This window comes from Rhinolophus sinicus, chromosome 11 (genome assembly GCF_057876585.1).
Source record: "Rhinolophus sinicus isolate RSI-liver-muscle chromosome 11, RSI-T2T, whole genome shotgun sequence".
Taxonomy (NCBI): domain Eukaryota; kingdom Metazoa; phylum Chordata; class Mammalia; order Chiroptera; family Rhinolophidae; genus Rhinolophus; species Rhinolophus sinicus.
The window spans coordinates 14,880,440-14,907,186 of NC_142511.1; the positions used below are offsets into that span (position 1 = coordinate 14,880,440).

The 26,747-nt window shown below is 35.7% G+C and overlaps 1 protein-coding gene across 1 annotated transcript in view; it reads left to right on the plus strand.

The window, feature by feature from the left end:
- PLA2G4A (phospholipase A2 group IVA) overlaps positions 1-26,747 on the plus strand; it is a 137,429-nt gene that overhangs the window by 42,456 nt on the left and 68,226 nt on the right. Inside the window, exons 4-5 of the mRNA XM_019738116.3 lie at positions 16,279-16,427; positions 17,178-17,291. Of these exons, the coding sequence (XP_019593675.3) occupies positions 16,279-16,427; positions 17,178-17,291 (263 nt within the window). The remainder of the gene's footprint in view (positions 1-16,278; positions 16,428-17,177; positions 17,292-26,747) is intronic.

Genomic DNA, 26,747 nt, shown 5'->3' on the forward strand with positions numbered 1-26,747 from the left:
CTGCCCTGTCATGGGTGTGTTAACTTTCTAAAGTTTAGATAAATGCTCATTGTTATGGAAAACAGGGCTAGTCTCCAAAAAGGAAGTTTTAAATTGTCACCTTTCACGTATTGTCAGAGAACATAAGTATGAAAACAGGGTGATTCCAACAGAATGGAAGACTTTTTAAATGTGCTAGGCTACCTGACTTCTTGCGGGGATTCACGAAGGACCTTGACTTGGTACCACCTTGGGGTCTCCAGGAAAGAAGCAACATCCTGTGGCTTCACTTCTCCTTCGGTGGAGCAGTGTTGATTAGCGTGATGCAGGAACAGTACTGACCTGGGACTTGCGATGCAAGGGATGCATATGGAGCGTCTGTAAGATGCTCTGAAAAAACCTGAACGTTCCTTTGCAAATTGATGCATGCTACATATTCATATTCAAACCACGTATCAAGGACGAAATACAGAGGGTGCCAAAAAAAAAATACATACACATGTTAAGAAAGGAAAAATCTGTATTAAAATTGTAATACAATGAATGATGCCCGCATTCATTTGATTAACGCCGTCTTTTGAGCGAGCGCCATACTACACATTGCTACCATAATTCAATTCAACTCCAAAAAGTAATACACAGTAATACATCTCTTAAATACATACTAATACCTCTCTTAAAATGTGTACATTTTTTTGGCACCCCCGGGATTTGCAAGTATTCAGTTTCTTTTATCCCACGGTATTACTTTTTATGTCTTTGTGGTCCTGTGGACCATGTACTCTAAGTTAACATATCAGAATATAGTGAGGTGGATAGTCTTCTCATTGTTCAGGTCAATGAAATCTCACCTGACATGATTTTCCTAAGTCTCATTAATTTTGAGTCTGAGCCCCACTCGCTAGAATAGGTAGAAGAGCATGGATTATCTCTCCCTTTTCAAGGTCCTATAGGTATTCTAGGCACATAGAGGTGCCTGTACATTAGGAGTAGGGCGTGTCATAAGCATTGGTGGTTGTCATCATTGACATCTGACCTTCTGCTAAATGTTGTCATGGATCCTGGCTTCCACTTTTGGCAGGCACTGAAATGCCTCTTAGAATAGTCTTCTCAGGGACCACATGTCACACCAGAGAGACCCCACTGTGCTCAAAGTGACAGAGCTTAGAGTCTAGATCCATGGCCGTCCTGTTGTTACCATGCCACACACAAGGAGCATGGCTTTCCAACACTGATAGAAACTTAAGAAAATCTAAGCTCATATGAGTTTTAGGAAAGGTGGCCCTCTTTCCTCTAGTCTTGTCCGTCCAATGCAGCAATCGCAATCCCCTCACCTCAAGGACCTCCCAGAGGATTAAGCCCCTTCAAAGGACGTGGCTCTCAACACCAAGTGTGAATAATTCCTTGGAAAGAAGCTTAGAACTCAAACTTCCTAGTATTTCTACATGTTGGATGAGAGGTAGGGTGTTGGATGTGTGTGTAGAAAAACAGTATCTATTTAATCTCTTGAGAATCTTCATCAGCAGCAAGAACAATGTAGAAATTAGCATGAAAATGTTACCCTCCCCAGTAGCCATTCTTGAATTCCACGGGGATCAGAATCTCCAGGGAGGAGGCAGAGTATATTTATAAAAAATCATGGTCTCCACTACTCACTAGTCTTGTGTTCTTGGGCAAGTTTCCTCTCTCTGCCTTCTTTTTCTCATCTAAGACAGGTTGTGAAAATTGAATGAGTTGACATACGTGAAGCACTGATATGCCTGATGCATAGTACGCACTCAATAAATATTACCTCTTGTTATTAAAATATTTCAGATGTCAACATAAGACATTTATTTCTTAAACACAGTCTTTATATGAGCCAAAATATTCTTTTTGGGTGGTCTGTGCATGGAGGTAATTTTCAACTTTTCATGTTGGAGACAAGAAATTTCCACTCTGAATTTCCATGTTGAGCAAATTAGTGGATCCGTCTTTTTTCAGCTGGAGAGAAACAAATGGTAGGTTGGTACTTCCATTGTCTTTTCTGATGCTCTTGGTCACAGTTCACTCCTGTGCTGCCCTGACAGCTGTCCAGGCTTCTGTGTAACTCTTGTCACGTGGAGTCGAATCATGTCCTTGTAAGACTGGGACCTGTGTCTTACTCACATTTTAGAAAATAGGTGCTTCGCCTGGAATCTGGCATAGTAGTGAGATCTCAGAGAATTTTGGATAAACAAAAGGACTACATAAATATGTGTAATTATCTTTCTTCTTGAATATTACTTCCTTTTTCGCCTCAATAAAGAATTTTAAAAAATGATTTTATGCTCCCTTTCTTGTATATAATAAATATCTCTGGTTATTTTTATCCATAACTATCTAGAATTTTCCTTGGTTTCATCGCATAGAAACTTTCTAACACTTTTGGATCAATCTAATTAATCCCTTGTTTTGATCAGTTATGGAGTATCAAATATTATTTTTTATACTGGTACTGCTGTTGGCCTATAGCCACCTGCTACCCTTAAATATATCTTTTCTGAATCAGATATTCCCCTAGCATCAGCCCTCAGGTTATGATTGAACATGAGTTTCGGTTTGCTATTAGTTTTGGAATGTTTTTGAGTATCCACCCAAGATTTTTAAAGTTCTAAGTATAATGAAATAATTTCCCAATGGGCTTTTTATAAGAGATAATTTTAAAATGAGGAACAGACATCTATGTCTCAGCTCTTATCTTGTATTTTCTATGTAATAGGGGAATATGTTAGGAAGACACTATCATTCCTCATCGATTAAAAGGTCATGTAATTTATATGAAGTTTCCAAATGGTTTCACGAGTTCAGTTAATCCTTTTCCTCTCTCTTTACATTTAACCAGATTTCTATTTTTTTGGTTTATATGTATGTATTTGTGTATTTCAGGTCTGATGAACACAGTGAATAACGCTGACCTATGATATTTTGATAACATCAATTGATCATTGGTTGGTTTTCACCACATTTATTCAATAAGATGAACAGAGCTAAATTCTAGTAGTAGATTTGTGCACAATGTTTTCACGAGATAATAAAAGCAAGTTCCTGTCAAAATGAAGAGTACATCACCAGTACTAACACAGAAACAATCTGTATGTTCACTTTTTTTTTAAAGACCTGTTAGTGATGGATCCCACTCATTTAGTTCTTTACATATATGTCTTATACTTGAGCTTCTTTATCTTAAAATACTTTTTCACATATACGCTTTAACACATTAATGGTCTACCAAGTGAAGGAAAATCTTCATTTCAAAAACTTTTAAAAATCTGAGTGATATGCAGCCTTCTTTTCATATGCTAAGTAAATTCTCTTTGCCCAAAATCATATACCACTTTTATATTGAAAAGGTATGATTAATATCTAATGAAATTAAATTTAAAAACAGGTTAAATTCTTAAAGAAAAGTACACTCTTTAAGTTTTTATGTCAAAGAGAATATCTCTGCTACTCTAAAAGTTTAAGCATTTATGTGAAAACATTTATAATATGTTATTTTAACATATTTTCATATTTTAAAATGTTCTTAAAAAGAAAAATTATGTGACATAGGGATTGAAATGACTAGTTACTTAGCTGAGGTATAGTATGAAGGTTTTTGTAAATTTTCCTGAGTCTTTAGAAGCACTCTTCCATTCTCACCTCTCCCTTGACATATCAGTATAATTTTTAATGAAATATTTTGGATAAAATTCTAGACAAAATGATTTGAAGTTATGTACAAGGGTAATCCAAATCTCCAGATGCAAAATGAAATAACAATTTTGAAATTTTAACTTTGGAAAAGAAATGTTAAAGAAATATAATCCAGTGCTTATGACAGCCAGGCTGTATTATTCACATCCTCATCAATAAACACTGAGCATCTCCTATGTACTTGGTACTCACTCAGTGCCTTGCAGAAGTACAAAAGAAATACCCATAATGCCTATGGTAGATAACTTCACTGAGTGCCTGCTTCCTATGAAGGGGAAAGTGTTGTTTAGTGGTTAGAGCAAGGACTTCGGAGCTGGTTTGCTTGTGTTCAAATCTCCCTTCCACTACTTATTAACCATGTGACTTTAGGAAAATTACGTATCTTTCCTATGTCTCGATTTCTTCAGCAGTTAAATGGGGGTAATAATTATACCTTCTTCATGGGTTATTTTTTTTTTAATGAAGATTAAATGAGATCATGAAGTGCTTAGAAAAGTGCTTGATATACAATGTACACAATATTAAGTGTTCAATAAAAATGCTAAGGAGAGTTCTAAGGACTTTATATTTCATTTATTCACTTCAGTAACACTATGAGATATGTGCCATTTTAATTTTAATTTTACAGATGTAGAAATTTATTTGAAGACGTCAAGTAAATAATCCAAAATCACATAGCTGTTATGTTTTAGGGCTAGAACTCGAATGTACCTCACTCTCCTGTCTACTTATACAGCAGCTTTGAGCTAGTTACAGTCTAGCTGGAAAGATGAAATGGGTCTAAATAGCTCTTTGGAAAACCAACCCAAGAAAGTATATACTCAGTAATTGTGTGTTTAGACTATACAGTGCTTTTGAAAAATGTTGGCAATAAGCCTCCAAGAAGACTTTACAGCTTGACTAGAGATGAGATGGGTTTTATAACTTAAGTAGACTTTTAATATGTAGAGTGGATATGGGACATTTCGATTTGGGGGAAAAAAATCATAAGAAAAGGCTTTAAAAATGGGATTGACATAGTATGTCTAATACATATTACTTAGGGAACTTGGCTATTTTTTAATGGCTTATCCTGGTGAATAAATGTCAGGTAGCAAGGAAAATGCCTTACTTTCATGCAATGGTTCTAAACTGTGGGTCAGTTTTTCCCCTGGACATGTTTGGCAATATCTGGAGACATTTCCAGTTGTCATAATTGGGGAATCCTAGTGGATGGCGGCCAAGGACAGTGCCCTGGAGCAAAGAATTATTCTGTCCAAATGTCAGTAATGTCAAGGCTGAGAACTCCTGTTTTAATGAGAAAGTAGAGTTATTCTTGCAGAGAGTGGAATACACTCCATCTACGTAGTTAAGTCCACATAGGTAAAATTAATAATATAAGAAGTATGTTTTATAATACTACATAAGAACTTCTGGAAAATTACTCTTCCTCTCCAACCTAAACAGATTCCAAGAAACATCCCTAGATTATAGACCTTTAAAATATTCCAAGCATAGATACTGATAACCAAAGGTATTTTTGTTTTCTTCCGAAAAAGTATCATAGAGATTTGAGGAAAACGGCAATGCAGGCAACAACAAAAAATTCAGTTCTGTTTCAGATCTCCATTTAGCTTTCTTTGTTTTCTTTTGCATGTGACTTTGTCTGTTTTCTCATGAGTATCAACGTTTCGTACAATAAGTCATTTTTACTCTACGCTGGATGGTAGCCCACCTCATTAATATACTAAGTCAATTGTTAGTCCAAAATGTACTCAGTCAATTGCGAGTAGATGATATTGGGCTTTCTTCCTGATATCCATTTGGCTGATGGTACATTCTGATAGTTTCATGTCCCTTTGCAAAAGGAAACATGTGACCCGAGAAAGCACTACTACAGATCTGAGACTGTGAGAAAATGGAAAACGAAACATAGAGTTCAAATTGGAGACTCTGCCTGATAAAGGGATTTCAAACTAGTGTTAATAAAATTGGTTTGTTATTTCAAGTGAGAAAGGTATGCTATGATTATTTGAGTTCCAAGACAATGCTGCTAGTGTTGGAAGGGCTTTGCTCGTCTCTCTTCAGTGTACACAGCATCACTGCCAAAGTCTGCTTTATTAAACCACACTGAATTCTTCAGTAACTTTTCCAGCTTCTGTATTTACAGCAATTTTCAGGGACTGTCCTTCAGCATCTGTAGCCAAAACAATTCCAATTTTTGAGCCTGTTCTGGAAGGAGCAGGGGCTGCTACTTATAAACAAGTGCCCTGGTACTCTACCCACTTCCTTAGACTTATTAAGGGAGGAAGCTGGGATTAGATGATTTATTTACTTATTTATTCATTCATCCATTCATTTATTTTGCATTTATTATTTGGAAATAAAGATTAAATACAAATGCACTTGGAAGAAATGACTGACATTGATTTATATTAAAATATAAATAAATAGGGTGGGACAAAGCCCCAGGAAGGTTGAAACGTACTACCTAAGAGTAAAAAGGAGTTAGGGAGGGGAGATTGTTGTGTCTATAATACTTCTACAGTACTGTCCAGGGCTAGTCTATCTATTATTTCAGTAATATTTATTATGTTCCTATAATGTTTCAGACTTAGTGCTGGACTCTTGGACACAGTAGTGAATAAGAAAGATGTGTCTCCTGCCATCATAGAGTTTGCAGTGTAATAGAGGCAAAAATAAGTAAGAGTTATTAGTGTTGGTACCGTGTTTCCCCAAAAATAAGACCGGGTCATATGTTAATTTTTGCCCCAAAAGACACATTAGGGCTTATGTTCAGGGGATGTCATCCTGAAAAATCATGCTAGGGCTTGTTTTCCAGTTAGGTCTTATTTTCAGGGAAACACGGTATATATGAAAGAGCAAGGAATTTGGCTTCAGAAAGACTAGGTGAAAACCCTATCTCTAAATGATCTTATTCAACTTGTTAAATACCTCTGAGTCTCAGTTTCTACATCTATGTGATGGGAATAATAATTCCTATATCAGCAAGTTAAAGCTTTAAGTAGAATTAATTTTACTTCTTACAGATGTAGATAGATGAGCTCTCTAGCGAACTTGATTTATAGTGGCCAACTTTACCCGCTAGGAAAACAGAACAACTAGTTGACTAGGGAAGTATAAACTAGATAAAGAAAACAGAGATAACATCTCATTCCATTCATCCTTTAATTGTACAGCTGTTGGACCCTTATCTTGGATATTCTTAGAACAAGGACGAGGACTTGAAGAACACTTAGTTATCAGCTGAACCGTCAAAAGAAAACAGAACAATGTGCACAAGTAAAGGGAAGCAATGTTCTCTGAGAACAAATGCTTCTGCCTTGAGTGTAACTTTGTGGAATGTTTGAAATGTGTGGATTTCCGAGATGCTTCATGGCCTAAATGTTGAGTGAGAGTGATGTTCTAGTGCATCATGGGGGAGGATCACTGACCGGAAGAAAACCCAGGGTCCAGTGGTGGGAGCTCCTGTAGGCCTTTCTCACCATGTTTAGGCGTGCTCTTCAAAGGCACTGAAGGCCAAAAATGTGTTTGACAAAGACTATTGTGCTGGCAAAATGGAAAGTGGCTTGACTGTAAGAAAAGAAGCAACTATGAGATCAGGTTAATAGTCCAGGTGAGAGGTGATACTTAGTTGAACTGGGACAATGGTAATTTGAAAGGAATTGAGGAGCCAGATGTGAGAGGCATGTGAGAGGTAAAATAGGCAAAACTTGGAGACAGATTGACTATTGGAGCTATGAGGAAAAGAGAATGACTCTCATGTTTCTAGCTCTGACAGCCAGAAATGATGGTCCCATTAAGTAAAACAGGAACTTTCCTGTCAGGAAAAATGTCTGAGTTTTTACTTCAGGTTTTTGGTTTATTTTGCTTCCCTTTTCTATTGTTGTGCATTTAGGGAGAGGAAGATGGAAAGAAAATAAATTTGTACATATTGAGAGTGAGGTATTTTCAAGGTATTTACTAGGTACATAAATGAGACATTTTTTAAGTCATTCAAGAGAAGATTGAAGATCTCAGAGTAGAGTTCAGAGAAGAACATATGGATGAATACTTTTTCTTCTAAGATGTGAGGGAAGAAGTTAAGTATGAATAAATAAATGTTTAAATTATAAATATATTTTTCAAGTTGTAAGGTATATGGAAAGGAAATTGAAAGAGTACGTCCAATCCTCTCCTTCCGTTCTCCCAGTGAAGTGGGGGTGAGTTGTGTCCTCAGATGAGGAATAGCGATTAAGATGGGGGACTTGAGAAAAGCAGAAAATGTTAGAGCAGCCATGTGAAGAGTGAAATAAAAAAGAATAGGGACTAATATGTATTTGAGCAAGTTAATAACTAAATGGTCATTGGACTATGCTGAAGTAACTAATCGCAGAGTATTCATTTCCCCAAGGAGTGATTTAGAAAACACAGATTAAATTAATTTTTAGAAATGTCTGAAGGATTGAAAAGCTACTAAGTCAACTGGGATTTGAGGGAGCAAGATCTCAGGGAGGAGAGATGCCATTCAAGTAAGCCCAATATTTTGCAGGCCGGTCCCCGCTCTATGCGCTGGCGAATTTAGGTAGGTTTGGGAGGTGAGAGGAATGTGGGAAGTAGCCAAGCAGTGAAAAGGCAGAACATTTTGGCAACCTCAGAGGAGCTGGGGACATAAAAACTGGGTTTCAGGACCAAGTCAGTTAGAATTTGAGGGGCAAGGTCCCTAAGAGTAAGGGAAGCTTGGAGAAGCCTGAAGGTAAGTGCCTTCACCATGTGAAGCCAAATTTTTAATCTGTGCAGAGCAATAGGCTAAGAAGCAAACACAAAATACCTGAGAAACAAAGCAGAGATATTGGCAGTCTCATAGTACTAAGACAAAAAATAAAAAATAGAAAAATTTAAAAAGTGGATATCAGAACTGCCAAATGAAACAGTCCTAATAAGCACCCTGAAATCTCAATTGTGAAGCTTCGAACAGGAGTGAATGAGAGATAGACTGAAACTTACAAAGACTTTAGTGAGTTAAATTTCTGATTCAATTGAGGCGATCCATCCTTCTCTCAACTGCCTGCCAGAAAATAAGACAGGTCTTCTATTGAGTAGATGTAGCTTTCCCACAGGTTTTCATAAAAAGAAGTCTGGCATTCCATCCAGAATTGCCAAGTATACCAAAAACCAAGATCTGAAAAAAATAAATAGATCCACAGCTGTTGAATATGGACTTTGAAATAACTAAGATCGATATGTTCAAGAACTAGATGGCAAGATGGAGGATTTTTACCAGGGAACCAGATGTATAGAAAAGAATCAAACAGAAAATTTAGAACTAAAAACACAGTAAATGAAATTTAAAACTCAGCAGATGGCTTTACTGTAGTTTGAACACAGGTATAAAGAGGGAATTAGTGAACTGGATAGAACTGTAGAAAATACCCAGACTGAATCACAGAGAACCAAATGAAAATAAAGTGTAGAATAAAAGCATAAGGAATATCCAGGGTATGATGGAAGGAAGGAAGGAAGGAAGGAAAGAAAACATTGGGGGAAAAAAAGAAAAATAATATTTGAAGATATAAAGGCTGAGAATTTTTTGTAACTGATAAAATATATTCAACTATATACATAGATGTGCTATGAACCCAAGGAAAAACATAAAGAATACTTACCTTATACACGTTGTGGTACAACTGCTGAAAACTAAAGACAAAAAACATCCTAAAAGCATCGGGGGGTGGGCAGGGAGGGGGGGGGACCACATTTAGAAAAGCAAAAAACCGAGAGTTGGATTCCTTAACAAAACTCGGCTTTGAAGTGCTAAAATAAATAACTGCTAAAATAATCCTGCAGCAGGTGAACAAAGTTAGAGGACTTACACTACCTGGTATCAAGATTTATCATAAAACTATGATAATTAAAACAGTGTGGTATTGGTGCAAGCTTAATTAATAGACTAATGGACTAGTAGACTAAATGGAAGGTCCAGAAATAACTTGCATTTATATGACCACTTGATTAATGCAAAGTTTATATTTCAATGCCAGGGTTAAAAGCAGTATTTCCAGTAATGCTGGAGTCTATTGGTCATACATATGGAAAAAAAAAGAAGTTTAACACCAACCTCATACTATATACACAGAAATTAATTCAATATGGGATTTAGATCTAAAGGGAAAAGGTAAAGCAAATGAGATTTTTGAAGATATCAATAAAAACTATCTGATAAGCTAAAATTTTCTTAAACAAATGACAAAAAGCATGGATCATAGGGAAGCAAATGGATACATTGGACTATATTAAAGTTAGGCCTTTCTTTTTATCAAAAGACATCATTAAAGTAGTAAAAAGATAAATCCCAGATTGGGAAAATATATTTGCAATATAAGTGTGTCTGTCAAAGGACTCATATCCAGGATATGTAAAGTACTCTATACATCAATATAAAAAAGACAACCAATAGGGAAAAAAAGGACAAAAGACTTGAATATGGCTTTCACTCAAGGGAATGTCCAACTGACCATTAAAAATACATGAAGTACTGAACCTTATATAGCCATCAGGATGTGTGAATTAAATTACACAGTGATCAGATGTTTAAAATTACAAGACTGACAATATTACATGTTGGGAAAGATGTGCTGCCCTGTGACTATTAACCTCAGGGTGTACGATGGCATAACAATCCCATGTCCAAGTAATCCCATTCTTAGGAATTTCACAACAGAGACATACATATGTGTGCACCAAAAGCCACGTGTAAGAAGGTTCATAGCAGCACCATTGATAATGGCCCAAACTGGAAACAATCCAAATGTGTATTAGTCGTGGAATGGACAAACATTGTATGGAATATACACACATGGAGCAGTTTACATCAATAATAGTGAATATTTTATTCTACACATGTTAATGTGGATGAATCTCACAAATTTAATTATGAGCAAAAGAAGCCAGACCCAGGAGTATGTATTGATTCTATTTATATAAAGATAAGAAACAGATAAAAATAGTCTATGGTGATGGAAGGGTAGTGGTCACCCTTCTGGAGGCAGGTGACAGAGGCTTCTGAGTTGCTGGTAATATTCTGTATCTTGACCTGGGTGGTGGTATCCTGGGTGAGTTCAGTTTATGAACATTTTTAAAAAACTGGAGTTACAGTCTTCCAACTTCTCTGCATGTATCTTACCTTTCAAGAAAAATTTTACAAAAAAGAAAGAACTAAACTATTCTTGAAAGCCATACATTTATAGTAGGGCTAACCATCACTTTCCTAGGATGTATACCAACAATTCAGCCAGCATCGTACAGGAATGGTGCAAAGATTGGCAATCATAAAAACTCTTACGTTTAAAAGCTTTAAGTTCTCCATGTAATTACCATTATCACTAAATCATAAATATTTCAAAGGAGTGACCACATTTGAGAATAGTATTCAGAGGCATTTCTTTCAAAAAATGATTCTTTAAGTTTTGGTCTTACTGTGGCTTTCCTGCTTTGACGGTAACTAAAGCAGAACGCTTGAATATCAGCCCATCTCCTTAAACAGACTGCCAACTAACACACCCACATGAACTTTATTTTTGGACTTGTTTTCATGTGGCTACTTGAAAATGTACCTAATGGTTAGAGAGAAGCAGAAATGAATTACTGGATTGTGCTTAGTAAAAATCTACGAGCAGAATAACTCCATGACAGAAGACCAGTAAGCATGTTGACTTTTCAATATCAAAATGGTTCTGTTTTTCTGTGGGTGTTATTATACCATTGTTCTTTCATCGAATCTAATTCTATACTTTAAATCCCATTTTTCACACTTGTGTGCGTGAGAATCACCTGATCGAGTTGTTAAAAATGCATTTCCAAACCCATGCTGAAGCCTCTGACTGAAGCTGCAAGGTGTCTACATTTTTAACACCTCAGCTAATTCTGTGAAGATATTTTAGTGAACTACATTTTGAAAAGCACTGCCTTAAGTTCACCATCAGTCGATCATAGCTATTCAGAATCTGATATTTTGACTGTGAATTTGGGGGGATTTTTACTTTTGGGATTTTTTTGCTGCTTGTCGCAAGACTTGTAACAGGTTGCGGGTCATCTTTATTTGAAGAAAAGGGTTTAAGTTGCTACAGAGTGAAGTGGATATGAGAAAGCAACTGGTGAATATGTAAAATAGAAGCTGGAGTTTAGAAGCTACCCTCAGGTCCTAATCATATAACATATTGCTCAAAGTCAAAATGACAGATGGACCTGTTATCAATTTAGGCAGACACTCCTTAAACTACCGAAGTTGATGAGCCAGTTTACAATCCTGGCATTCTGAAGCTATTTCTGGTGCGTGTAGCTTCATGTCATCTTTATGGGAGCAACAAAAATCTGTATCCCACACCCCCGACATTTTTTGTTTTGTTAAGATTTAGGTAAAAGGATGAGATGTAAGAAAGTCTTTGCTCATACATTTCATCTTTGCTTTACCACCTTTGGCTCAAGCTAATCAACACCCAATTACCCAGAGGCATTAATTCACAAAGCCATAAGTACACAGGAGGAAAACCAAATCATTTATTTTCCTACATTTGACCTTTTTTTCTCTCACTTGATTTCTAGGGACTTCTCTAAAGCATTGGGCTAAATTTTGCTGTCCAAATGGACTGCTTTCCCTTTTCAAAGCTTTCATGTGTTACCATGCCAATGAAGATTACAGATTATGTAAAGAAAGTGAGCTGAGATGTGCAATGATCGTAATGCAACTTTAAACTAGCCTCTTAAAACTTCTTTTCATCCCGCACTGTCTGTCACAGCTACAGATGTTTCTTAGAGTTCAAAGATTAGCAATGATGCAGAATTGCAATATCAAAGTTTGCCACTGTCAGTGGTTTTCCACTGCCCAACATCCTTTGACATCTTGACATTGAATTCTCTTGCTAATGAAGCAAGAGGAGAAAACTAGAAAAACTATCACTCTTGACAAAAATTTTAGAATATTGACTTTATTTCAAAGTAAAAGTGATAAGAATCCAGAGTGACAGCTTTGAAATGGATTTCAATTAAAAAAAAAAAAAAAAAGGTCTGTTGATGTTCTGACCTAGAAATGTAGTGTTGGCATCTCGTTGTATGGTATTTTCTGGATCATTTTGTCAGAGTTATAATTTGTTAAAGCATGTGACCTAATGAGAGTCCAAGTTGGCTGAGAAGATAGTTATATCCCTGATTGACTTGTGACACTTCAATTTGTGCTTTCTTTTCTTTTCTGGTTCCTCCAATGGAACTTCACTTTTTGCTTTCTGTTTCGTTTGGCCCAAGAAAATCTCTCCACTTCTTGCATGATTCAAATGAAGATAAAGCATCTAAAGGCGATCCCCCCACCTACAGTTTGACTGTATTTGTGTTTAATAATCTGGGTGACTGAGTCACTGGCTTAGTGTGTGTATCTGCGTGTCTCTCATTTACCCCTTGTCTCTAAAATTAGGCTATTAGCATTTGACTCATCCATAACTCAAATCTACAGTTTTGTGTTTGGCTCCGTCTCAAAGCCAAACTGCTTCTTGATGGGCAGTGCCTAGTGTATAACAGGCACTCAAATATTTGTTGAATGAATGAATGATGTTTACCATCTTTATGCCGCCCCTTCCCACACACTTTCTGTTTTCTAATTTTTTTTCTTGGTTTTGTTTTCTCTAACATTTTGGGGAAAACATATGGAGCTTTAACCCCATGAGAAAGAATCATGGGCTACATTTTTTATACATTTAAGGTGAAGTGCCAATTGAATATTCTTAAAATTACATACTGATTTCTACTCAAAAAGAGGAAAAATATTTTTCTTTATAATCTTCTACAACCTGCTATTCTAAACATGTAGTTTTAGTTTTGGTTTGCGACCCTGAACATTGGCAGCATGACAGAAACATGGTTAAGGGGAAGGAACAATCATCTCTTTTGGTTGAGGAAGTGGGTAGAGTCCTCTTATTGCATTTTCGTCTCTTCTTTGGTTGATTACCCTTGCCGTCCTTCCCACCCAGTCTTTTTGTTTCCTAATTTCTTTCATTGTCCTGTTGAGAGATCCAGGAGTCCTCCTTTGTCTAAGGGAGATATGTTCCAAGACCCCCAGTGGATGCCTGAAACCATGGATTGTACTCAACCCTATATATTCTGTTTTTTCCTATACATACACAGCTTTTTATTTAAAGGAAGCACTTTAGGGCATCTCTTGGCATATCCGAATTGCCACCATCACTACTCTTGCAACATTGGGGCCATTATTAAGTAAAATTAGGGTTCCTTGAACTCAAGCACGGCAATACCATTACAATCAGTCTGATAACCAAGATGGCTGCTATGTGACTCATGGGCAGGCAGCATCTACGTTGTGGAGATGCTGGACAAAAAAGTGATTTACATCCTGCGCGTGATGGAGTGGGACACTGTGAGATTTCATTACGCTACTCAGAAAGGTGCGCGATTTAAAACTTATGAGTTGTTTATTTCTGGAATTTTCCATTTACAATTTTTGGACCACAGTTGACCATAGGTAACTGAAATTGTAGAAAGTAAAACTACAGGTAAGGGATACTACTATCTAATCACTAAGTTTGAAATTGCAATATATAAATATATACAACCAACGCATTGTATACCTTACACTTCCACAATCTTATATGTCAATTATATCTCAATAAAAATACATACAATTGCAAAACTATTTCCTTTCTCCCAAATAGGATATCAAAAGTGTGAACAGAAGATGGCCTAAATCAATGTCAGCTAGAATATTTGTTTTAAAAGGCAGAGTCCTAGGCACACTACAGATCTACTGATTTTGGGGTCTTAGGGGATGAGAGCCAGAGGTCTGTGCTAACCATCACCTAGGCGTTTACGTTACACTCACACTTTTGAGACTCAGCTTTCCTTGACCAATGATGCATAAGCTCCAAGGGAGAAAATTAAATACATTCCCAAATGCTTATACCTCATTTTTAGATCTTCCCATTTAACAGTGAACAAGCACACTTAAAAAAAAAAAAAAATCTGATGAACACATATAAGAACTAAGCAGTGTTTAAAAATTATGTGAAGGGCCTTGATTGATTACATTATTTGATAACCATAACTATAGTTAAAGGACAACATATATTTATTTTAAACTTTTGGGAAAAGAATCGTTTCAGAATTATTATTTTTGCTTTTCTTTTGTTTTCAATATTTGTATCTTTTTGTGTGGACCTCTGCCCCACTTTCTCTCTCTCTCTCATTCTCTCTCCCTACTCCTGTCCCCTACCTCCCTTTCTCTTCTTCTCCAAAACTCTAAGTCCAGATCCCCTTTCCATAGCAATCCATAACTCATGATCTCATCTTTAGCACTTTGGAGCATGATGTCATTAAAAGAATGATTATTGCAGTCAGATCTTGCTCTGATACTTACTAGCTGTGTGACATTGGACAGATTGCTTAGCATCTCTCAGTTTCTGTTGCCTCAACACCTGTAGTGCTCTAGTGAGATTTAAATGAGACTAATTTGTGTAAAGTGCTTAACAGAGGTCTTAGCAGTCATTATTCAATTATTGGGTTTTGTGGTTATGAATTATAATGGCCACCTGGGAAAGGATGTATTAAAGGGAAAAGTTGAGTCCTTAAGTTAGGAGACCTTAAATATTGTGATAGTTTCTAGGTTATGAAGATATAAAAATAAGCAAGACTTGGTACCCTGCCCTCAATTGTTGACAGTCTTGTGGGAAAAGGCAAATCGATTATAATTTCATCCATAAAATACACTGTGCACTATGATATAAGATGATGAAGGATTCTGTGGAACCACGAAAGAGAGAGTGATAAATATTTCGCTGCTTAGGGTCAGTTGCCTTCTTGTTAAGTGTATATATAGAGGGAGGAAATTTAAGTAGTTCCTTTATTTGCAGTTGTTTCTTTTTATTCAAAATGGCATACATATCATACCCTGACTCAAGTAGACCTTTCTAGAAAAGCTGTCACTTCCTTGAGACACCCACTTCCATTTGATTGAATACCACCATAATAAATGCAGAAATAGATGTTGACTACTAATGTAAATGCAACCTCTTAGAGTTGTTCAGTGCACAACCTGTACTACCACACAAGGCAGCAAACAATATTTATAACTGCAAACAATGTGTATCTCACACCAACTTTCATTATTTTTTTTCTTGCAAATAAAGTAATTAGATCATTTTTGTAATGTGAACAAGCATCATGGTTCTGAACCCATAATATTGTCACCATCATAGACCTGGGGTGAGGGTTATGCTGCAATTAGCTGGGTGAAATTGCTATCATTGTTTAGTAATTGGACTGAGGTGTTCACTTCAGTGAACATGGTGGACAGAGGATTCTGAATAAATCACCTACTAAATGATTCCCTCTCATATTAAGACTCGTATTAAGATCAGGGACATAATATATAAAAAGTATATAACCTACCATGGTCTTCTATTATACGTATATCATCTTGTCTCAGATATTTTGAATACGTTACTGCAGATTCATGGAAAATAATCCGACAACACATGCTAATAAAAACAAATTGGAACTATGAATCACATTTGCCTCCTTCCCACTTGTGTTTAATGTCTATAGTTGACACTCCAGACCCCTACGTGGAGCTCTTCATCTCCTCAACCCCTGACAGCAGGAAGAGAACAAGACACTTCAATAATGACATCAACCCAGTGTGGAATGAGACCTTTGAATTTATTTTGGATCCCAATCAGGAAAATGTTTTGGAGGTAAGTGAATCATCTGGGGACTGTTGGATGGTCATCATTTGAGGTTGATGCTTCAGTTTGTCCCCGTACCTCCTTCCTTCTCCTCAGTAGTGGACTCAGCCGGGCAGCAGAGTAGACCAGCTTTTAGATGGTGCACATCAAATTATGTGGGTGTCCAGTGGTCAATGCAGGACTTAGGTAGGGCTGGGAAGACTCTTTTATCCTCTCCATAGGCTTTGGAGAAAACATATTTTCTGTTATAAAAAGGAGGATTCAAGTACAACAGAATAAAAATGTTTTCAATTGTCTTTAAAATAGGTTAAAGTTAATCTTTGCCAAAAGAGTTGCATGGATGTTCTATATTAACTTCTTTCACATATTCCAAAATAGCATTTCCCTTGAGAGGGGCTAAACTTCCATATATTATTATTTTTTTATTAAATTCATTGGGGGTGATATTGGTTAGTAAAATTATACAGGTTTCAAGTATACAATTCTCTAATACATCATCTACATATTGCATTGTGTGTTCAAATGTCCGTTTTTGAACACATAATAATGAGTAGGTCAATTAGGAAAATGAAAAAATTAACTATTATTTTAGTTGGAAATATAGCATTCAGAAAGAAAAAACAAAGTATTTTGATTGATTGAATATTGAGGGTCTCAAATGACCGTCACATATCATTTGAGAACTTGAATTTTGAAAATGTGGTGGAGATTTTAGATATAATTTACAAAGACCCAAGGGAAAATTTATACTTTCTGTAGATCACATTGATGGATGCCAATTACGTTATGGATGAAACTCTGGGGACAGCAACATTTCCCATATCTTCTATGAAAGTGGGAGAGAAGAAAGAGGTTCCTTTTATCTTCAACCAAGTAAGTAATACAACAGATTTTTTTTCAACTTTATATTATGCAAAATCTATTTATTCTGGAAAATTGAATTTGACACTTGGAAATTTTATTTTTTTATGTATTTATGCTTTTATTTATGAGAATTTTGTTCTTTAAAGAGAAAATTTTGTTTTCCCTTTTACTTCTTGCCCTAATCTTTTATTATTCTGATATCTACAAACTATGGTTGAAGTATTACACCAAATACAGCAGAGGCATTAATCTCTTTTGCTCTTCCAAATCCTAACACTGGGATTAAGTTATGGCTCTGAACCCCCCTGCCAAATATTTGGGAGGATAAAGGGAGATATAAAATCTGAGAAAAATGGTACAGGGAGAGAGAATATGTGAATGAACTCAAACTGTTAGGATATCCAAACTATTCCAAAATTACATGTTTAGTAATAAATTAAGCCTGTGGGAAGGAGGCTGAAACCATTTACCCATTTCTCACGCAGTTTTCTATGCACATCATTTCTTAAACACTCTCGTAAGCCCTTATCATATTCAGAATTTGCCATAGTGTTCCACAGGTACCAACTCAGCTCACACAATTCCATCAAGGTCAAAAAACACAATTAACATCACCTTTCCGTTGGCTAGCACTTGGCAGCAGCATTCACTGTATGTTTTGTTCACACCTTGTAGTGTGTAATATCTACAAATATATTTAAAGAATACATATTTAGTTATAATTTCATACAATTTATTACATAAAATGTAGATTATATGTTACTTAGTTATATATTTATTAAGTATGCCATTTATTTTATATTAAATACCCAGTGATAATGATTATAGAAATATATATGACTATTGTATACACATAGATGTATGCATACATATGTGCAGTGCTTACAACAGTTCCTGGTAGATATTAAACACTGTATAAATGTTGTTTTTATTGTTGCCGTTATTATACCTTGAGAAAAGAGTAGAACTTCAGCAGGCAGAGAAGCAGTTATGAGCATTCTAGGCAGAAGACACTGCAACAGCATGGAGCCTTGAAAGAAAAAAGCAAGTTGGGGCGTGCTGAGTTGCAGGGCTTGGCAGGTACATGTCCTGAGTAGTGGGATAGTTTAGAGGTGGTCAAAGCCTACCATTCACAGATCTTATTTATGACGTGTTGCTAGGATCAGTTTTCAATAAACATTTGTTGAGGGCTTAATAAACAGGGATTAGCCTTTCCAAAGAATAATGTTTTTTGCTGCCCTTCAGTCTATGAGACAAAGACCGATTGTAAGAGAAGAGATTGTAAGAAAACATGAATTTCCTCTCCTGTCATTTCCTATGGTTAGGTGTGTAACCCCAGGCTTTCTACATTGCTGAATTTAAAGTAGCTTACGTAATTATTTTCCTTAGTGTGCCTGAGAAAACAGTAAGCCAGCTTTTTTTTCCCATTCCTCTTCAGCTCTCAAGAGCCCTTTGCAGTTTTCATCTGAATGGCAGTTCTTTGAGGTCATGTCCTGTGATGGTAGTGGGGAGAAAGCTGAATGTGTGATGGCTGGTTGGAAAGCCCCATCCTTCCCCAGATCATGTGTTGTGCCCTATGCAAGCCATCCAGCCTCTCCTCATCTCTGAATCGCCATCTTTCAGAGGAGGATGGCTTCTTTCTACAATGGTCACAGAGGATGGAAGAGAGAACAGGTTGTGAGGGTATCGTGGGGGAGAAGGGGAGAAGAGATTTTTAAACAGTTGTTGATGGTTATGACAATCTGGGCTAGTAAAAAGCACTTGGATTTGGCAAAGGGAGAACACATGCTTCAAACCAAGACATTATTAGCAAAAATTCCTTCAAAATTTTGTCATCCACATGTTACTACTGGGTCAGCGCAGAGTGATTTCTGTGGCAGGAACCAGTTCCTAGAAGAATAAGAGCCTCCAAATGGAGATTCCCAGATGCCCAAGGGCCTGCTCTGCCCATTCGGGGTAGGAACTGGACACTAGGAGACCAAGACTCTCATTTTGTCTCTGTCATTAGCTTCCCTCTGGGATGTCTGAGTTATTCTTTCTCTCTGAGTCTTATTTTTCACAATTCTACAATGAATTTGTAGAATTCTTCCCTTGACATGTTTGTAAGATCCTTTCTCATTTATACAATTCTGTGACCTAGGAAGACTACCTTACTTTTCATTTAAACATTTTCACTCCAAAGTGTTCAATTCTTCCCATTTTATAGATATGGAAACAAATTCATCATGATGCAGGAATAAAAATATTATATAATTTTAAAATACTGACCTGTCAATGGATTATTTTTTAATATGAGAATTTGAGCTTTTGTTGTGCGACTAAAACTTGGCTAAATATTATGGAAGCTACAAAAAGTTTCATTTTCAAGGAATTAATTATCTGTTTGGTAAGGAGTAGACATATATAAACAGATAGTTAATACAGAAGTTGCCAAAACAATGTATACACATTTTAAGAAAGGGAAAAAAATATTAAAATTGTAATACTTAGTATATACTGATAACAAAAGATGAATACAAGTCATGCATATGTATATTTTTTGGCACCCCCAGTATAATGAGCAGTATCATGGGACATCTATTCGTTGATTTACTTACTTAGGAATTAGCATTAAACACTTGTAATTTTCCCAAACAGTTTTCTAGGTGATGGGCAAGTAGCTGGGGACATGATAGATATCTTCATTCTCTGGGAGCTTACTTTTTAATGGAGAAGACAAATAGGCAACAGAAAGCAAAAGGATAACCAACACATCAGCCAGTGTTAAATACTATGGAGAAAATGAAATAGAGGGATGCAATAGAGAACAGTTGGTGGACAACTAAAGTTTATATAGTCAGGAAAGGGAGTCTAAAACATTTATATTTCCACCAAATTTAATTATAACGATGTTTGAGCATATAATATGCTGAAAAATGTGTGCATTGAATATCCATATAACTGCTACCTAGATTCTACAGTTAACATTGTACCATATTTGCTTTGCCACATATTTCTCTATCTATCCATCCATCCATCAAACCATCTTACTTTTGGGATGCATTTAAAAACAAATTGCAGACAACAGTATGCTTCACCCCTAAACACTTCAGCCTATTAACTAGAGTTCAGTATTTACACATTATAATTTTAAATGCCAAATAAATAGTGTAAATAATATGTGCAATGAGAGTTATAAAGAGGAATTATGCATTCATTTATTCATTCATTCATCTCATAAATAACTATTGAGTACCTACTGTGTAGCAGACAGTCTGTAGGCACTGCCTATTGAGCTATGGACAAACAAACCAGAATTCCTGCCTTCATGGAACTTTTGTTCTGCTTAGTAAGATAGACAAGAAGCAAGATAAATAAGTAAAAAATACTTGTGTTAGATAGTAATAGCGATACGTGCTAAATAAACCAGGGAAGGAAGAGAGGAGGGTATATATACGAGTATGTGTGTGTGAAGGGGGCTGCAAGTTCAGTTTAAAAGCTATGGCTAAGAAGACCATTTCTAATGATGTCTGAGGGCAGAAGGTTAGACAGGTCCTGAAGGAAAAGTGTGCCTGGCATGTTTAGTAGCAGTAAAGAGTAGTGTATGGGCGGAACATAAAGAATTGTAAGGAGAATGGTAAGAGATGAGGGCAGAGAGGCCAAAGAGGATGCGGGCAGAGGACCATTGTGGGTTACAATGAATAGCAATGGCTTAGGCTCAGCCTTAAAGGAAGGCTGTGGTTGGATCACTAACGGGGTTGGAAGGCCATTCGGGTGAAGAGAACATCCTGGGCCTTTGCTTACAGTCATGGGACTAGACGGGGTAGTGTGTTCAGGAAACAGTGTCTAGACCAGTGCGACAGGAGCAGAGCATTCATGCCTGAAGGAAGAACAGGTACATTGCGATCAGACCATAGCAGAGCTCCAATTCAACATGTTGGAATTTGGATGTTATCTTACTGACAACCATGATTCATGAAAGGTTTTGGTCCAAGTAATGGGGAATTTAGAGTAAACAGCATTGGGCTTTTTCCTCAGACATGTTAGTAAGCAAAAAGTTAGTGGGTAAAACAATACAGGGAATGTTTCATATTGAAAACAAAAAAGTTGACGCAGCTTTAGCAGACTATTTCTGTGGAAAGCGGTGAGTCTGAGGAGTGAGTAATGGGTGACTTGAGAAAATAAGTGTAGCAACAGTGCTAATATGTCACTAAGAGTGAATGGAACGATTTTCTTAGTGGCAGTAGGGCTCAGCTGAAGTTGGAAAGCAGAAACTTACAGTGGATCCAGCTCTTCCTGAGACTATGATTTATTACTCAACCCAATTTTATACCGTTTTTTTTTTGTTTTTTTTTTGAGGAGAATAGCAATTTTAGGGCTGGCTTCACCGTTTTTACTTTCCAGCTAGCATGTATAAAATCGAGTTAGGTTGTATTTGTTGGCGTCATAAGTTTAGAAAGCAATATATATATATATATATATATATACACACATACAATATATATATATACACACATACATATACATACATATATATGTATATGTATATATAAATAATATATATTTATATATTATATATATAAATATATAATATATATATTTTTATATATATATATATAACCTTTGTGATTATGGCCACATGAGTTACTACATGGAAAGTTTAAGAACAGTGCCCAGTAAGCACTAAATAAATATTAGATAGATAATCTCATAATTGTAACTGGCCATATTTAACTACTTGTCATATGCTTCAGGAAACCGACAAATGACTATTAAACTTACTTATTTATTTGAACTCACTGACCAAAATCAACTTACATATAGGCAGGGCCTATAAATTTAGTAATCATTTGTTTCAAAACAGTTAAAAAATGCTTTAGTCACCCATTACTGAATATATCAAATGTGGCTTTGGGTTACAGTATCCTCTTTTAAAATGGAGAGCTATAGTATTTTCAGAATTTAGTTTGTTTCGTGTAGACAAAGTAGTCCACTTCAAGAGAACCATGAAAATGTTAAGGTTTTGAAGTAGGACAGAGACATATTATACTTCTTTATTTTCTGGATGAAATTTGTTTTGGACAATACTTGGAGGAAGGTAACCGTAGGTTTCCACTACAGTGTTTTAATTTGCCATCTTTACTTAGAAGTTAGTGGTATTGTTTAAAAATAGCCAACTCTTATGGCTTCTGTGGTATCTAATTTTGGCTGGTTGCTTTCTTTGATTATTACTTATTCATGATTGCCACTTGAAAATGAATGAGGTAGTTCCAGAGAAGACACAGTGGCAAAGCTTAAAAAAATGTGAATTCAGGATGTTATGATAGTGTTAGGATAATTTCATTGGAAAACTAGTATGTGTGAAGACAAAAACTACAATTTACCTCAGTGAATGAGATAAAGCAGGGTTTGGAGGGAAAACAAGAGAATGGTGTAATTTTGTGAGAAATTTAGGAGATCTTTGGCTAAGATGTGAATGCCATCAGACGAATGCAGAGCAGAATTCAAACACAGGTCAAACAATTCCTGGCTTAAAGAGAGACTGTATTTTTATTTGGAGATACTAGCAATGGAAACTTAAGTGGGTCTTTTCTGACACTTGTGCAACTTGTGAGTTTTAAATTATAGGGCATTTTAGAATGCACTCGTGCCTTTAGGGTCCTCTACTTGAGCTAAATTCCTTCAGGGAGTAGAACACCTTCAGTTTGTTTACCGTTGCATACGCACCTGACACACACCCAGGCACTTGAGTCATTTTTGGATGAATAGATAATGCACTTTTGGGAAATACAGAAAACCTGAGAAGTGCTCAGACAGGTGTAATAAAAGTAAATGAAGCTTAAAAAGGAGAAGAAGTAGAGAGTCTGAGAGATTCCCTTTGGAGTACAAGAGCATTTTGGTTTGGTGGTAGTGCTCTAGGAAATCTGATTACACAGCTCTTTCAGAATTTCTAATGTCCACCTAAGGAAAAGGGACCTTAAATTAAGGAAAGAGAGATCATCATTAAGTGTAAGGAGGAGAACTCTGAGATACAATGGACATGACTGTAGGGGAAATCTTTTTAATCTTTCATATCTTTTAATACTGTCTCGGATATTTTGGGGGGCACAATTATTCTCAATTCTTGGTTGATGGATTAGATGATTCCTGGTAGTAAATGCTAGTTTTATTTTATTAAAGAATCATCTATGTTAACTAGACTTAACTATGGTGATCATTTTGCAATATATGCAAATATCAAATCATTATGTTATATACCCGCAATTAATATAACATTATATGTCAATAATATCTCAATAATAGATACTAAATAAATGTTAGTTTTTACTGTTATCAAAAAGGAGAAAAGCATATATTTAACAAATGATTTTAGCAGTGTCTCATTCAATTTTAAACATGCGAAATTTATTTCAGTGTGACGTAGCTTGCATTGATGGGGTCATCATTTCTGTCTGTACTTGAATTGCCTCCTTGTTAGATCCACATCTGGTTCCATTTTCACAAGATGGAGTTATAGTGTGCGGAAATGGGATTCTTAGTAAAAATGACCCTTTTTTAAAATATAATTTTAGTTTTTATCTTGCACAGGTCAGGTAAATACAGATAAAGTAGAAACTATTATATAATTCTCTTGAAAGATGTAAGTGATTATTGAGTCAACAGGATGATTAGTTGCTCTTTATTTCTACCCAAAAAAATAAAAATAAAAATACTAAATGGACTTAGGAGGGATCAGAATTCAAAGTGATGTTGTATTGAATGTAAAGGTTGTAAATACCGGAGTATATTAGTAAGAGAAAGCATGGCATATTTGAAGAGCTCTTTAATAATAGTATAGATTCTCAAGTTTTAAAATTACTTGACTGCGTGCATCTTTTTTTTATTAAAGTTTATTTTGTAATAATCATTTTAAAGGACCTCCTTAATACCAGGCATTATGCTTGTTGCTTTATCTCTATTATTTCAAAATGACCCTAGAAAGTTTGCAAACGAATTAGTAGGTTAGATACTTTTTAAGTTATTTTAAAGTCTGAAATGGCTCTTTTTATATATATATATATATAGTTTCTCTCCTCTACTTCTCCCTGTCCCCCAAATAAACACCTCCCATTGTAAGCATCTAAAATTGCTTTCCACTGTGCAATTCAACGAAGAGACTGTTGTTTCCCAAAAGAATATACAATGAGTACAGCCTGATTTCTACATTTATAATTCCCAGAAGAGGTGTAATTCTCTTCATTCGCTCTGGTTTCTAACTAAGTATTATGGGTTAGGGAGCTCCCCCGTGATTTAATCACCTTTTCTTCTTACTGCCTTGATAACGCAACCAGGAAGACTTCCTGCAGAAGATGCTTTTTACAGTGTGTGGGTCGGAGTTTACAATAATTGTTTAATGTCTCACAGGAAGTACATATTTTTGTGGCTATTTTATCTGAATGACATGTTCCAGGTAAAAGGTGCGGAGAGATTGTGACTATGACTCGTCATAGCATGTATGAACACGTGTCTGAATCTACACACATCACATGCGCGAGTTTACAATTTCCTCTTGATTGTGGACGATCCACTTGGGCAACGGGTAGACGTGCAGATACCAACCCACGTGACCAGAACCTTGGCCACACATTCTGCAATGCTCCAAATGGCAGAAAAAAATCCCGTGTCTTCTCTTTTCTCACCCTGCCTTCATTTAAAGAGTCTTATCAGTCTGTCTAGGAATATGAATAGTCCACAAATGTTGTGGATGGATGTAGAAGGGATATTCTTATGGAAAAGACAAATATGACTGGAAACATAGCACGGCTGATTTTGCTTTTATTTATTAAGTTGTCAGGATAAGTAGATATTAGACATATTCAGGCATTGAAGAATTTAATATATAAATGCCTTAGGGAACTGCCAGTTGGGAAGTAAACTTTCTCCTGAACACTGGTGTGAAGTGGCACACTAGAATAGGAAGCCCATTCCAGCTTTGAATCTTTCCACTTATTAGAAAAATCCACATTGGGTTGTAATATTGGTTTTTTTCTTTTTCTTTCTTTTTTTATTTATTTCCATTTTGCCATGGTGCTTCTGTTATCTGGAGATAAAAATAGTAAATTTAGTCTTATTTTAATATCAGCTTTCCTGTGTTTTTTTGAAAAACAAACATTAAAAAGGACTATGTTTTACCCATATCTTGTTTTTCTTACTAAATATCCAAAGTAATCTCATTCAATATAAAATTTTTTCCCAAGCCCTCTTTGGGAAAGACTCCATTTGAAATTTGGAAATGGGGATTAGACATAACGTACTCTGGGATGTGGGCTATCTAGAATAGATAGCAATTACATTAATTGCTCAGAAGCCAATCACTTTTTTGACTTATAACTGAAATATGATTCATCTGGGCATATTAAAAAATAAATAAATACCATTTGTACTGTGACTCTTGATTATTTATTAACTTCAAAGTAATATTTATATGCTGTTTTGATGAATGAAGGGTCATAGAATTCCATACATGAGAAATTCTGTTTGGGTTGGACTAGCCCATGATTTTATCTCAAGTAGAAATGAGATGTTCTTGATAAGGAAAGATTGCCTGATGTGCTCCCTCTCACATACACGTACACATTTGCTTAACAAATATTTATTGATGATACGTTTTATGCTAGATACTATGCAATGAACTACCGTGTTTCCCCCAAAATAAGACCTAGCCGGACAATCAGCTCTAATGCGTCTTTTGGAGCAAAAATTAATATAAGACCCGGTCTTATTTTACTATAAGACCGGGTCTTATGTAAGACCAGGTATAATAATATAATATAATATAATATAATATAATATAATATAATATAATATAATATAATATAATATAATATAATAATACTGGGTCTTATATTAATTTTTGCTCCAAAAGATGCATTAGAGCTGATTGTCCAGCTAGGTCTTATTTTCTGGAAAACACGGTAGCAATAGACACCTATTTAAGAGAGAGTTTAGAGTTTAATGGGAGAGGCAAATTTTTGTACAGATGATTTCAATACCTTTTTCTTACTCGTAAAATTCAGTGCTGAGAATTATCCATGAACTTATTTTAACCTTTTGAAAAGCTCCTTCTGGTTTGTTTTTTTCCATTCCCTGAAACCAAAAAGAAAACAAAACCAATTATCTATAGCATTTTATGTTGGTTCTAAAAATATCCTCTCCAGGTTTTAAGAGGCATTTCCTAGTTCTGCTCTATAATATTTGAAGGTATTTTGAACAGGTTCACTGTAACTATATTCTTATAGTAACTGATATAATAAAAACAATAGCACCATCTTACAATTGTGCAGCGACCTTCAAAACATTTTCTCGTTTGGTTCTCATTAACAACCTACAGTTACGTTATTCATTACTAATGACAGGGAGAGTATTGAGAATTTCTTCCTTCCTTTTCTTTTTTTTTTCTCTTTAAATTAAAGTTTATTGGGGTGATAATTGCTAGTAAAGTTACAT